Genomic DNA, 14,039 nt, shown 5'->3' with positions numbered 1-14,039 from the left:
GGAGTCGTTTGGTTTGATGGATGCCTCTGGTGTAGGTTTCTATCTATTGCTCCCATTATACCTGTCTGCATCCCCTCACAGCAAAAATGTCTGCCTGCACATTCAGCATTGCCTGTGAGTATGGTTATTGGGGTTATGGCCAATGTAAATGTACCATTTGGCACAGTGAATTGGAGGTGGAGAGGCCAGGAGGAATTGAGCGGAATATAGAAATCGTCTGCCACACATAACCACTTATGGGGCATCTGCATCGACTGGGGTGACACTTGGGAAACTGGCTTTGTGTATTGTGAATAAACATATTAATGCATGAAAATGAAATAAGTGACAATTTATTTATTTATAAATATATATTTATGGGGTTTTGCACTTTAATCTCAACTCACTGGACAGTCCCGTTATTTCTCAGGACTTTCCGTCTCCTATTTAAAACTGAACAGCATGCTTACTTATTTTATTAGGATCATGTGTGTTAAAAATAGAGACTGTGTGGCAACGGATTTGAGTGGATGATTAGTAGTTGAAGTGTGGGGCTCTGATGCAGGATGTTGTCTCATTGCTGTAAAAGTTTCCTTACTGTTTTTCCTCCTAAGGGTCACCTTCAGAAGCATGAACACCTTGTAGACCTATAAAACATTACTCCCTGTGTGCACATATGTGAGCATGAGGATTTTATGTGTTTCTTTCTTTATCTTATTTTTTTATTGAAGCGATAACTTGACTTAAACCGAGCCAGCTGGATGTGATCTCAGGCGATGTTGCAGAAAGAGGCAGTCAGTCAGAAGAGACACAGAGAAAGAAGGCAGTAGCATCCACACCTCTTCCATATGTTGTTTCTCCTCATCTTTCAGGCAGAAGTAGGATGGATGGATGGATGGATGGATGGATGGATGGATGGATGGATGGATGGATGGATGGATGGATGGATGGATGGATGGATGGATGGATGGACGGATGGATGGATATTTTTATTGAGGGCAAACCTATTCCTGACAAATTCAAATCATATCACAATGGGAAATGTTTGAAACATTTACTTATTTCAAAGTAAATTGGACCCCATCTATGCAGTGACTTCTGCAAAGAAGCAGAGTTTGGTGAACCCAAATCTGCTTTTAAAAAATTAAGAAAATAATACAGGAAGCTTTTCAAAGAAAGAATGACACAAGTTCTGTTCTTATTGCTGAGAGTAGACCCAAAAGAATTAGCAAACTGGATGTTTTTCTCAAAATAAGCAAAACAGGTTTTGGATCTACAACATCCCTTTACTACACCAATTTTGACTACTTTATTTGTTTAATTAAATTATTACATGCTTAGTTTATTGTTGAGCAGGAAAAAAAAATCACAAAATCTTTTTCAGTGATTTTAGTTTTTAACATTATTACATTTTCTTTGGCCCTCGAGTATTTCCGACTTGACGATTTTGGGCCAGGTGACAAAATGTTTGGACACCCTTGATTTAAACATTGGGATAGAGATTAGTTATCCATACTTATCCAGATCTGGAGAGTACGTCAGTCAAATTTCACACTTTTCTAGACTTTTCCAGAATCAGCTCTGGTTGTGTAAATGTAATATTTCAGTTCCATCAGGCAATCAGTCAGTTTTCTTTCCAATTTGAATCAGAAAAATTATTTGACGGGTTTGTTCCCATTCACCAACAAAGAAACACATTTTTCAGCATCAATATTTGTTAGAATATAGACCCTCTAGGTAGCACTGATGAATAATACAGAACAGAGGTTTTAAAGCTTATAAGCATTAGCAATGATCATCTCTGGACAGAACTATAGGGTATGGTTTGTACATTTTAGATCATTTATCTACATCGTTTATTCTTTCTCAGGGTAACCTGAGTGAACTGGGTAAGCTCCTCATGCAGGGGTCATTCAGCGTGTGGACGGAGCACAAAAAAGGCCACGCCAAAGTCAAGGACCTGGCTCGCTTCAAGCCCATGCAGAGACACCTGTTTCTCCATGAGAAGGCTCTCCTCTTCTGCAAGAGAAGAGAGGAGAACGGGGAGGGCTACGAGAAAGCTCCTTCATACAGCTTCAAACAGTCACTTAGTGTGAGTTGCTCATCAGAATCATACGTTTGTCTCTCATCGGTTTCAGTGATTGATTATTATAGGTTTATGTTGTTCTTCAAACCTTCTAAACAGATGAATGCAGTGGGGTTTACTGAGAATGCAAAGGGAGACAACAAGAAGTTTGAAATCTGGTCAAGCTCCAGAGAAGAGGTTTATATTGTTCAGGTAAATAAATAAATAGTTATTCCTGATTCATTTGCATGAATCAGTTTCTAAGTTAACTTTACTTTTCAATATTTGTTCTGGTGCTGTTTTTCAGGCTCCAACTGCTGAGGTAAAAACCAGATGGGTGAATGAGATCAGGAAGGTTCTGACAACCCAGCTGGAGGCCTGCAGAGGTGCAAAGAGAAAAAAAAAAACTATTACTACATGCAAAATATGTTTGATTGGAAACACAAGCACTCAAACTCTTGATGGCAGTAATAATGCTCCTAAAAATCTGCTTTGACTTTGGTGTTGTCTTTCAGAAGCCAGCCAGCAGAGGGCACCAGACCAAGTGTTTCAGTTTCCTCCAGCGCCAACTGGAACAGCAAGTCTCAGGTAAGTTTGTATTCCTCCATCTCATGTATTAACTTGCTTCATTTATTGTACACTCTGATAAATGGACTGAAATTTTTGGTTTCTCCAGCAGTTTTTATACATATCCAACTTTGTATAACTTGGCCTAAAGAAGAACAAAACACAAATGTGAAAATGTGGCAAGTTCATTCCATCTCTGAAAGCTTTTCTGATCTTTTAAAGCACCTTTTGGACTGTTCTTTAGAAGTTTGGGTGGTGCTATACAAGAAATCAAATCTGTTTCAACAATACCAACTTTTATCAGCTAAACAGTTTTAAACATCTAAATCTGTTTAACAAACAGCCTCCCTCTATCTTTAGACTCTATCTATTCATACTCCCCTACTACCAGAGGCCAATTCCTGTCAGAAACAATTTCATGACAAAGATAATAATGGATTTACTCTAGCTTAATGTTTCTAAATAAATACTTCTTATAAGCTTCAAACATTGACTCATAGGTTTTTCTTCTGTGTACCTACAGTCCATTTAAGACCAGTCAGAAGGCTAAAAAGGGAGAGGAGAAGAAGGCTGAGCCTTATAGCCCTGACATCATCTCGTCTTGTTCCCCAAAAATTACAGGGAAAGGTAAGTTAGGAAAACAAAGAAAGCACCAGTCCTGCTTTGAATGTTCTAACAAATCTGCCTCAATAATTTGTATTGCATGTATTATAAAAACTATGTATTTGTCAACTTTTGTTATTTCCCTTTTCTGACACGTTTTAACTATTTGTCTTCCAATAATTTCTTCCCTCAATGATGATTTATTTGCTTTGCTCAACTTACCTTCTTTCTTCCTTCCTTCTGATTTTCCTTCTTTTGGATTTTTCCTGGGGGGTCAGACGAGGCGGTGACGAGTCCGACCTCAGACAGAGCTGCTGTGGCTAAAAAGCGTTTTACTTTACAGGGCTTCAGTAACCTCAAAACTCAGAAAGGTAACTTTCAGCCCATTTTCTCAACAACCATATGAAATCAGAGCCAAAGAAGGGTTTAATGTAAATATGTGGGCCTCTTATAAGCAAATAGTCCTGAACATAAATCCCCAAGGCCCCTTTTACACTGGAGTAAGACTGCACCATGACATTAAAAAGCAATTAAATATTGGATGATCTCTGCAGAGTCTTAGGAAGGTATTCCACCCTGCACCAATTACCTAGTTCCCTCCCTGCTATGTGTGATGGAGTGTGAGAGTTCCTGGACTGTTTTGAGAATGCACACCATGGGAGAAGACGATGGTTCATTGTCATGATGTCAGCACATCCTGGGCACTGCTTGGAGGGGCCTGGTAGCAGAGGTTGAAGCTTATCTATAACACGTGCCCTGCGTAAACCTGCATGGATTGGTCAAGGCATGGAGAAAAGTGTGAGCATTAGCTCATATGGTAGAAACTGCTGAAAATAAAGTTGGTTTTGCCTCCTCCAGTGTGGCTGAAACTGATGGTGGAGTTGCAAAAACCTTCTATTTTCATAGGAAAGAAGAAACATGGTAGTATATATGTGATTCCCTTGATAGAAGCATTAATTTGAGAACATAGTGGTTCATTATTGTGTTGTTAGTATATCTGGTTCGTGTGACACGGAGCAGCCTGGTCGCAGTAGTGGGAGTTTTAGGTGTGGCGTGCAAACATGCGTTGATTATTCATCTGAGAATTTGCATGTGGACTGTCCTCGCTGGTTGTAGTCATGTGGAACCACAACTACAACCTCATTACACCCAAACCTGACTGGCAGCACCAAACAGTTTATCCTTTCATCAATTTTGGCCTGTCAACTAGTTTATTGTGTTGTTTTTGGCACCACAGTGTTGTGACTATGAATCTGAAAATATTATTTAATATTAATAATTTTATATTTTATCACATAATATTTCGGTCTGTTAAGGGTTATCCTGTGAATACCAGACCAGTAAGGCAGTGGTAATAGGACAAAATCAAAAGGGTGAGCCAAGCTCTGATATTATTGGACAGCAAAACTCTGCACACACATGGAATTAATTCACACAATCTCTTAAAATACAAGAATTTATTAACAAAAATAAGTCAACCATGACCTAAACAGTGATGCAACATTACCATGCAATGTTTATGTTTGAGAACCAAGGATTATCTTGAAGAACCTAGAAGTGAAGTTAAGTTAGTCTTGGGACCAACTTAGGCAATAATCAGCATACCTTTAGACAACCATTCACAATGCAAGATCAAATAAAAATATTATTTTATTAAAATAATGTTTTAAAGAATGATCTGCTGAATAAAACCAACCTTCTGGATGACTAATTCTCAATGGTGTCTCATTGGCTGCCTTTATTCATTGAAATAATACTTAAAGAAATAGTAAAATATTTAGGGAGGTATTTTGGAATAGAACCAAGTCTTTCTGGAGAAATGGGCTTAAGTATGCAAGCACGTGTTCTTACCTGTTAGAAGTTGAAGCTAACAAAAGAAGCTGACAGCTTAGCACCAGAATCAAACACACACCTTTAAAATACCGTTAATAAAAGGGTAAAATGCATAAGCGCGGACGGCGCGTTATGATCAATATTCTGTTTAAAATCACCCTTCAAGTAAAGTTTGTCTTAACTTTAAAAACACACAAACACAGAACACAAAACTGAGCACGTGGTGAACAGATAGCCTGCTAGCACTAAGATAGCTGAGTTCAACACAAACAAAACCAAACTTCATAAAATGAAAAACGTTTAGATCATTTCATCCTAAATCTCTCTCCCCAAACCCTAACCTCGTTTGAATTGTGTTGAGGAGGAGTTGTCCGGGCGACGACGACGTTTGAAGAAAGCTCTGTGATCAAAGGGTTAGCTTCAGCTAACCTCCGTAGCTGTGGGTGAAAGGCGGGTCGCTCTGTCCGCCAACCAACTGCACAGTTACTGTAACCACGGTGATGCGGTGCCGGTGTCCTTCCTTCAGACTGGGAAAACCGCTCCACTTGGCTTTGTAGAGACAGCGTGTCTGCAGGGAACTCTCTGGAACACAGTTTGCTTCTGCAGGCCTCAGAGAGAAACTCAGGCAATGCTTGTACCTTAATTATTCCCGTTCTTGAATGAATACCAGATACACATACAGCAATTCATCCGTACTTAACTTTATGCATATGATCGATGGTCGTATGACACCCTTGGATCCAGTTGAAGAGTTATGTTTGTTTGCCAGCAAAGAGACATTAGTGTGCTGTCTCTCCGGCCAGCCTCGCAGCGGAGTCCCGATGGAAGAGACAGGATGTAGCAAGAGCGGTGCTTTTATTTGGACAGTGACGTCACAGGAAGTCCGCAGTTACCCCGTTTCCTGGCTGTGCCGAAAGTAGGTTAATGCGATTTATTTTGAAAGTTCCAGGAAAGTCTCTACTGGCCTTTCACGTTGTAACCATGGCTGTGGTCTCAACAACAGCTTCAATGTGTATTAGGTCCTGCTACTGCTGTGACTGCAACAAAAAGGATCTCAACTAGCATCATTGTCCCTCCCCTAAGCGCACAACCGTTGGTGTGCATTGCATCCCTCTTGGAATCTGGTCACAGCAGGGGAAAGGTGCACACACATCCAAATTGCACGTGTGCAGGTTTTTGGTACTTGAGGGAAGTTGTGACTTCTTTAGGCTGCAGTTCAAATGCAAAATGTCACATGTTGCGGCTAAAGAGCTGCCTTAATCATCAGGCAGAGAAGAAGGAAAACGCATGAGCAGTAGCTTATTGGGATTATAATATAATTTTATAGTTGCAGCAGTTCATACTGGGAACTCCCCTCCTCTTTAGGTTGGAGGGGAGTTCCTGCCTCAAGTGGAGGAGTTTAAGTATCTCAGGGTCTTGTTCACGAGTGAGGAAAGAATGGAGCGGGAGATCGACAGACGGATCGTTGCAGCTGCCACAGTAATGGGGGCATTGTGTCGGTCCGTTGTGGTGAAGAGAGAGCTGAGCCGAAAAGCGAAGCTCTCGATTTACCGGTCGGTCTATGTTCCTACCCTCACCTATGGTCATTAAGTTTGGGTCATGACCGAAAGAACGAGATCCTGGATACAAGTGGCTGAAATGAGCTTCTTCCATAGGGTGGCCGGGCACTCCCTTAGAGATAGGGTGAGGAGCTCTGCCATCCGGGAGGGGCTCGGAGTAGAGCCGCTGCTCCTCCACATCGAGAGGAGCCAGTTGAGGTGGCTCGGGCATCTATACCGGATGCCTCCTAGACACCTTCCTCGGGAGGTGTTCCAGGCACATCCCACCGGGAGGAGGCCCAGGGGACGCCCCAGGACATGCTGGAGGGGCTATGTCTCTTGGCTGGCCTGGGAACACCTTGGGCTCCCCCCGGAGGAGCTGGAGGAGGTGTCTGGGGAGAGGGACGTCTGGGCGTCTCTGTTGAGTTTCCTGCCCCGGTCCTGGATAAAGTGGAAGACTACGAGTACAAGCAGTGCATACTTTCATGCTGCCAATAAAATAATGAAACTACTGATAGTTTTTCCTCCCCCCAATAAGGCTGAATCTAATGGTGGAGATACAGAAACCTCACATTTATATAGGGAAGAATAAGAAACAAGTGTGGCGGACGTATTGTAATAGATTTGGAAAAAAAGCAGGGATAAAAAACCTAAATGCTGTATACTAAGAGAGCGGTTTTTCAAGTTTGCTGCGATCCAGTGATCTTCAAACTTGACGAATTTGGAGACCGTCTTAATCCAGTGTAAGGAGGTCTAAAAGACACCTTTGGTTCATTTGTGGACTAAGTAAGCAAGATAAAAACTACTCGTGACATGTCACTGTTAAAGGTACGTTTCTGTCTGCAGAGCCCTCAACCACTGGTGACAAATGTTATACATTCCCCATGATAATCTGCCCATCTTCAGGTATTGAGCAGCTCTAGACCCTACATCTAATCAATGCCTTTTTCACAGCAGATATTTTCACCCAATGAGCAAAGTAATTTAATGCTCATTTTAACAAATATTACAAATTAAATGGATGGCACCTTAAAGTTACAGTAAATGTACTGTCCAGCATATTCTGTGAAAAATGTCTGTGTAGATGAAACATTTCTTATTCCCTCCTCATTAAGGGTAGTTTTCTTCCTCTGCAATCTTACCTTTACCTGCCTGTTTTTGTGTGCTCTTTAGGTTGGATTAAAGTTGTGCTGTTTGCTCTGTTACCTTCGAAAGAGTAATATTTTGCTGATGATGTCTTTCATTCCTCAACATCTGTGTTTTTCTCCATTTCCTCCTTGATGTTAGGATCTCCCACCAGCCCAGATCACAGCACCAAGCGGCAGAGCGATCCCACGCCATTTGGCTTTAAAGGTACCCTGTTCTGCTGCTCTCCTTGGCCTATACTGGCTGATGGTTAAGCACAGTCGTGGTTTTAAGCATTGATGAGTTTGACCACGTATAGCTAACTCAAGCTGAGTGACCAGCTGTACCTCGTGTCCCTCAGGTCCTCCTCCGCTCCACCTGACCAGGGCCAGGTGGTTCAGCACCTCTAGTCTCTTACAGACAAAGTGGAGAGGTATTTTGGCACTAGCTTGCTCACGCTGGTTGTGTCTTGGCCCACTCTTTCACCGTTTTAATCCTTTCACATAGAGCCTCTTTCCCATTTCAGACTTAGTGAATATCATAGAAAAGCCACTTACATGAAGGGAATGGTTGCCTGAGACTTTTTCCTGTTTGACTATTAAACATGCATGCCAGTATCTGGAATCTTAGGACCTCTTGGTTGTTCTGGGTTCTGGGTTTAGCACCGTTTCCCTCTTCTGATGGCAGATCACAGCTGCTTTAGCTTTTAAACTAAAACAAATGTTTGCCTCTTTCTGATCAGGATGGAATAAGACCTCCCTGTCATTGGACGAACATGACGGCTACTCCAGCGCTGAGGATCCTCTTAACTCTGATCCAGAAGATGAAAACATCAAGAAGCTGGTGAGTTATATGATTTAAGCCATTTAATAGTTTTTATTTTGTGTTCTTCTCCAGATATGAGTTTCCTTTACACCATTCACGGAGATGATTCTCCTGTTAGATACAATTACTTTTGAGCTCATGGTTGTTGCAGATTTTTCAGTCTGATTCTGCATCATTGTCTGCTTCTTGTGTTTAACTATGAACAGTGTGCTGGGAAATACACTGTAATGGCTGACTGTGAGATTGGAGCTGCAGAAGAGCTTTTAGTGAAGAGTGGAGACATGGTGCAGCTGGTGAAGGAGGGGGGCGACGGACAGTGGTGAGAGCAGCTTGTAATGCACATGTTGAGAAAATTCTTCTACTTTAGCCATTCTGTTGAGATTATATGAACATATAAATAAACAGAGTTGGATCAGGTTTAGCTGACTGCTTTATTACAATATGTCTCCATGTGTGTTCTGACTGTTTGTGATAAAATCAGTCTCCTGTTTACAGGCACATCTCAGTGAATTTGAATATTGTTGAAAATGTAATTTTCTTCAGTAATTTAATTAAAAAAGTGAAACTAATATTTTTAGATTCCTAACACATAGACTGATATATAGTCATATTCAATAAATTAGAATAATATGAAATAAGTTAATTATTTCACAAACTCAATTCACCAAGTAAAACTATATAAATTACACAAAGACTGATGTATTCAAGCCTGTATTTGTGTTATGATGATTTTCTGCTTACAGTTAATAAAAACACTGCATTTAACGTTTTAAATTAGAATATTACATCAGACCTTTAAAAAAATATTTTTATTATAGAAATGTGTTCTTTATGAAAAGTTTGTTTAGTACCTGCTTAGATTATTTTCATATGCTAACTTTAATCTGACGAATGAGCCTCATCAGAAAGAATATTCTAATTTATTAAATATGACTGTATGTCTTTGCTGTGGAAAAATGAGTTTTTACCAAGACAGAGCTGATGATTGTCACTCAGAATCAGCTTTATTAAAAGCTCGCAAGAGAGAAGGATTTTTTACAGCATTGGACATGTGCTCCGAAGTGCTGCCAAATCATTCTGACAAGACAAAGCAAACATTTTCCCTATAACAGCTTTTAATGTGATTCTCATGGGACGCAGACTCACAACGGAGGGAGACGAGGTGAAACCTGTTGTAATTCTCTCCTAGACATGTTGACTACAGAAATTGACCCGTACACAATGTGGCATGTATGTTATCTCATACAGGTGCTCTGGAGAAAGCTGAGGAGCCATCTCTCTAAGACTCAACAGAACCACCTGTCCTGATCCTTTCAATAGATCAAGTCTGTAACAGAACAGCACTGAAGGGGGTTGAATACTTTTATCAGGTCATGCAAAGCATCAGGTCATAAACCAAGGAATTTAAGCAAGACAGTAAGATTTTCATTAACATCTTTCAAGAGTTTAAATTTGATTAATGTTGATGATTTCGGCTTACAGCTAATAAAAACCTAAACTTTTAGGAAGCTTTTAGAAAATTCGAATATGACTTAGGACCACTAAAAAAGGATCTTTACACAGAAATGTGGGCCTACTCGAAATGAAGGAATCCTTTTGGATTAATCTTTGCATCAATGTGGCGTGGCATGGAGGCGATCAGCCTGTGGTTCTGCTGAGGTGTAATGGAGGCCCAGGCTGCGTTGAGAGTGGCCTTCAGGACATGTGCATTGTTGGGTCTGGTCTATCTCATCTTTCCCTTGACAATCCTCCATAGCTTCTCTATGAAGTTCGGGTTAGGCCAGTTTATTGGCCATTCAACCACAGTACCGTCATTGAACCAGCTGTTGGTACCTCTGGCAGTGTGGGCCGGTGCCAAGTCCTCTGGAAAACATCTCCAGAAAGCTTGTTAGCAGATGAAAGCATGAGGTGCTCTAAGATATTCTGGTAGATGACTGCACTGGCTGTGGACCTCAGGAAACACAGTGGGCCAACACCAGCAGATGACATGGCACCCAAAAACCAGCACTGGCTGGAAACGTTAGACCGGACTTCGAGCAACGTTGATTTTGTGCCCCTCCACTCTACCTCATTTGTAGCCCATGTCCTGGATACATCTGTGTGTGGAGGTTCTTGAAGCTCCGATTCCAGCGGCTGTCCACACCTTGTGAATCTCATGGCTGCGGCTATCCCTGTTGCTGGTGCTCCTTGGTCTATCATCATTTTTCCTCCAGTTCAATTTTCCATCATCATGCTTAGATCCAGCACTCTGTGAACAACCATCTCCTTCAAAAATGACCTTGTGTGGCTTACCCAGCTTGTGAACATTTCAGTTTTAAAAGTACTTTTATTTCGTTCGTTCGTCGTCTTCCGCTTATCCAGGACCGGGTCGCGGGGGCAGCAGACTCAGCAGAGACGCCCAGATGTCCCTCTCTCCAGACACCTCCTCCAGCTCCTCCAGGGGGAGCCCAAGGCGTTCCCAGGCCAGCCGAGAGACATAGTCCCTCCAGCGTGTCCTGGGCCGTCCCTTGGGCCTCCTCCCGGTGGGACGTGCCTGGAACACCTCCCGAGGAAGGCGTCCAGGAGGCATCCGGTATAGATGCCCGAGCCACCTCAACTGGCTCCTCTCGATGTGGAGGAGCAGCGGCTCTACTCCGAGCCCCTCCCGGATGGCCGAGCTCCTCACCCTATCTCTAAGGGAGTGCCCCGCCACCCTACGGAAGAAGCTCATTTCAGCCGCTTGTATCCGTGATCTCGTTCTTTCGGTCATGACCCAAAGTTCATGGCCATAGGTGAGGGTAGGAACGTAGACCGACCAGTAAATTGAGAGCTTTGCTTTTCGGCTCAGCTCTCTCTTCACCACAACGGACCGGCACAGCGTCCCCATTACGCATTGCCGGCACTAAGTCGGACCTGTTCCCGGTGCATGTTGGACTTCGGCAGGGCTGCCCTTTGTCGCCGGTCCTGTTCATAACTTTTATGGACAGGATTTCTAGACGCAGCCAAGGGCCGGAGGGGGTCTGGTTTGGGGACCAGTGGATTTCGTCTCTTCTTTTTGCGGATGACATGGTCCTGCTGGACCCCTCTAGCCAAGACCTACAGCATGCACTGTGGTGGTTCGCAGCCGAGTGTGAAGCAGCTGGGATGAGGATCAGCTCCTCCAAGTCCGAGGCCATGGTACTCGACCGGAAAAGGGTGGCTTGTCCTCTTCAGGTTGGAGGGGAGTTCCTGCCTCAAGTGGAGGAGTTTAAGTATCTCGGGGTCTTGTTCACGAGTGAGGGAAGAATGGAGCGGGAGATCGACAAACGGATCGGTGCGGCTGCCACAGTACTTTTATTTATCTTATGTAATTTTCTAACAGAAAAGTATCACTTGGTGTATAATGAACCTATATAATATGAGTTTCACTTTTTGAATTGAATTGCTGAAATACATTTACTTTTAGAATTTATTGGGATGCACTTGTAACTGTAAGTGAGCACAATGAACTTGAACATAGTCCCCCATGCACAGATTTACATAGCTTAACAAGCAGTAACATCATTATAAATGATTCACAAACTTCACACATAAACTAAAGACTGTAGATGCTTCCAGTTGGTTGATATGAGCTTGCAGCAGTGTTGATTTTCCCAGAACAGTAATGCTACTTTTGCGCCCAGGTTTGTTCGCAACCTGAACACGTCTAAGGAAGGCTGGATGGCTGCTGCTAATCTTATCACCCTCATTGAGAAGTCCAAGTCCTGTCAGTCTCTCAGTAGTTCAGGTATTTGAAACAAGCATTACCTCCTAAAAGTGAATGAACATGCGCTGATTTCCTTCTGAGAGCGCTCTTCAGTGTTTGCTTGCGTTTCCAACAGAAGGCAGTGGCTCCGGGAACCTCAGCACATCGTCCAGCTGCAGCGAGACCTACACAAACCTATCAGACACCAAACCCTGAACTCCTCTGGACTTCTCCTGTAAAGGAACTGGCCTTCTGAACGCAAGCATCACATGGCTGCATGTGTGCTGTAATGCCAACATCAGTACTCCTGCATTTTGCACAAAAAGTTCTATGTTTGTCATTGTTTCTATCACATCCATACACCATGTGGTTTCATAATGTTGTACCGCCATCTTGTAAAGGTGTAAACATCACAAGAATAACTCCGCAGTGTAGTAAAGTGATCTGGTATTTTTCTGATCAGTTTTAGATGTATGAGTGGACCAGCAGGACTGAGATCTGTTAATGCATCTGTTTATGTTCACATCTCAAGCAGGGAAAAGTTAGTGATTTTTTTCTGGAAAAGACGGTGTCTTTATGTTCATCAGCACTAATGGATCTTTCTGGGGTTTTTTTAATAAAAAAAGGGGAAAAACTTGTACATGCAGCTTACTTGCTGTGTATGTTTCTCTTTTGTCAGCTCAGCATTTATTTAAATGTAAGCCACACCCATTAGTATTTATGCAGATTTATTTCCTCCTCATCCTTTTCACTCGTCTGCTGTTTGTCTGTTGCCAGCTTGTCTGTAGAAACCGCTTTAGCTGTCCAAACTTTGTCTGTAAATTTTCTTCTCTTTGTCAGTTTTCATTAATATAACAATTTTTTCTCTGTGTGAACACCCAAAGATCATTGTATAGTGCTAACTTATTTCCATGTTCTGAATGTAGATATTATGTAATAATAATAACTGTCTGTCATGACATATTTGTTAATGAAAATGCTATATTGTACACCGAGTATGGTGATGTCACTACCTGGTGACCCGTCTAATTTTTTTACATAAACAAATCGTAATGAACCAGTACCTGTGTGGTTGTTTTACGCAATGCAGAATCCCGAGAAATGAAACTGAAACTCACTGTTCTGGGTTGCCAGATCCTTGTTTTATACACATAAACTTGTTCTGAACAATAAGAACCTAAGGAGAGAATGACTTTAATAACAAAGTTTGCTTTGATTATAGAGAGAGTGGCCTACCTCTACAAACCTAAAGATAGAATTTTACACAAAAGAGAAAATAAAGTGGACAACTTAAGCCCTTTTATGAGGAAAACATTATTGCTAATAAAAAGGACATCAAACGTATAGAATCCAAAATAAAAACGGTATTAAAATGCATGTTTAGGCAACTCATAAATTAATAAAGTGTATGTGCTATTATTAAATTTGGCGGACTTACCGGCTAATTAACAATCTCTATGTAGTTTGTGATTTAGGTTAGAGTGTGTTGGTTTAGTGTCAAGGTTAGGAGTAGGTTTAGGTTTTAGGACGTGAAAGTAAAGAATTAACAAAGTGGAAAAAGGCCAGGTAGTGGTGGGGGACAGAGAACAAGGGGGGCTACAGCTGGATTCTTTTTAAATTTGTGTCGGATCACTAATAACGGACCGGTTAATTATTTGTGACCTGCAGCAAAGACTCTCTGACTGCAATAATGAAACATTTTTCTAACATTGTCCCAGTGTTCACTTTAGGAACAATAAAAATACACCGACCTTATTATTAAATATGAAACTATGTCTTTCCCATCCTTTTGTCCTCCAAA

At 41.8% G+C, this 14,039-nt stretch overlaps 1 protein-coding gene across 7 annotated transcripts in view; it reads left to right on the top strand.

The window, feature by feature from the left end:
* Positions 1 to 13,295, top strand: part of mcf2lb (mcf.2 cell line derived transforming sequence-like b) — a 47,685-nt gene extending 34,390 nt beyond the window's left edge. For 4 of the 7 annotated variants that reach the window (XM_047371528.1, XM_047371525.1, XM_047371529.1 and 1 more), the window contains exons 22-33: positions 1,850 to 2,071; positions 2,165 to 2,257; positions 2,352 to 2,430; positions 2,560 to 2,632; positions 3,135 to 3,238; positions 3,493 to 3,585; positions 7,432 to 7,491; positions 7,873 to 7,938; positions 8,453 to 8,553; positions 8,742 to 8,854; positions 12,177 to 12,280; positions 12,375 to 13,295. In XM_047371528.1, the coding sequence (XP_047227484.1) occupies positions 1,850 to 2,071; positions 2,165 to 2,257; positions 2,352 to 2,430; positions 2,560 to 2,632; positions 3,135 to 3,238; positions 3,493 to 3,585; positions 7,432 to 7,491; positions 7,873 to 7,938; positions 8,453 to 8,553; positions 8,742 to 8,854; positions 12,177 to 12,280; positions 12,375 to 12,454 (1,188 nt within the window). In that variant the 3' untranslated portion in view covers positions 12,455 to 13,295. The remainder of the gene's footprint in view (positions 1 to 1,849; positions 2,072 to 2,164; positions 2,258 to 2,351; positions 2,431 to 2,559; positions 2,633 to 3,134; positions 3,239 to 3,492; positions 3,586 to 7,431; positions 7,492 to 7,872; positions 7,939 to 8,452; positions 8,554 to 8,741; positions 8,855 to 12,176; positions 12,281 to 12,374) is intronic. The other 3 variants (XM_047371523.1, XM_047371524.1, XM_047371527.1) reach the window with 3 other exon arrangements.
* The last annotated feature ends 744 nt before the right edge of the window (positions 13,296 to 14,039 follow it).

Source organism: Girardinichthys multiradiatus, chromosome 7 (genome assembly GCF_021462225.1).
Source record: "Girardinichthys multiradiatus isolate DD_20200921_A chromosome 7, DD_fGirMul_XY1, whole genome shotgun sequence".
NCBI classification, from domain to species: domain Eukaryota; kingdom Metazoa; phylum Chordata; class Actinopteri; order Cyprinodontiformes; family Goodeidae; genus Girardinichthys; species Girardinichthys multiradiatus.
This window is presented reverse-complemented; position numbering and strand designations above follow the sequence as displayed.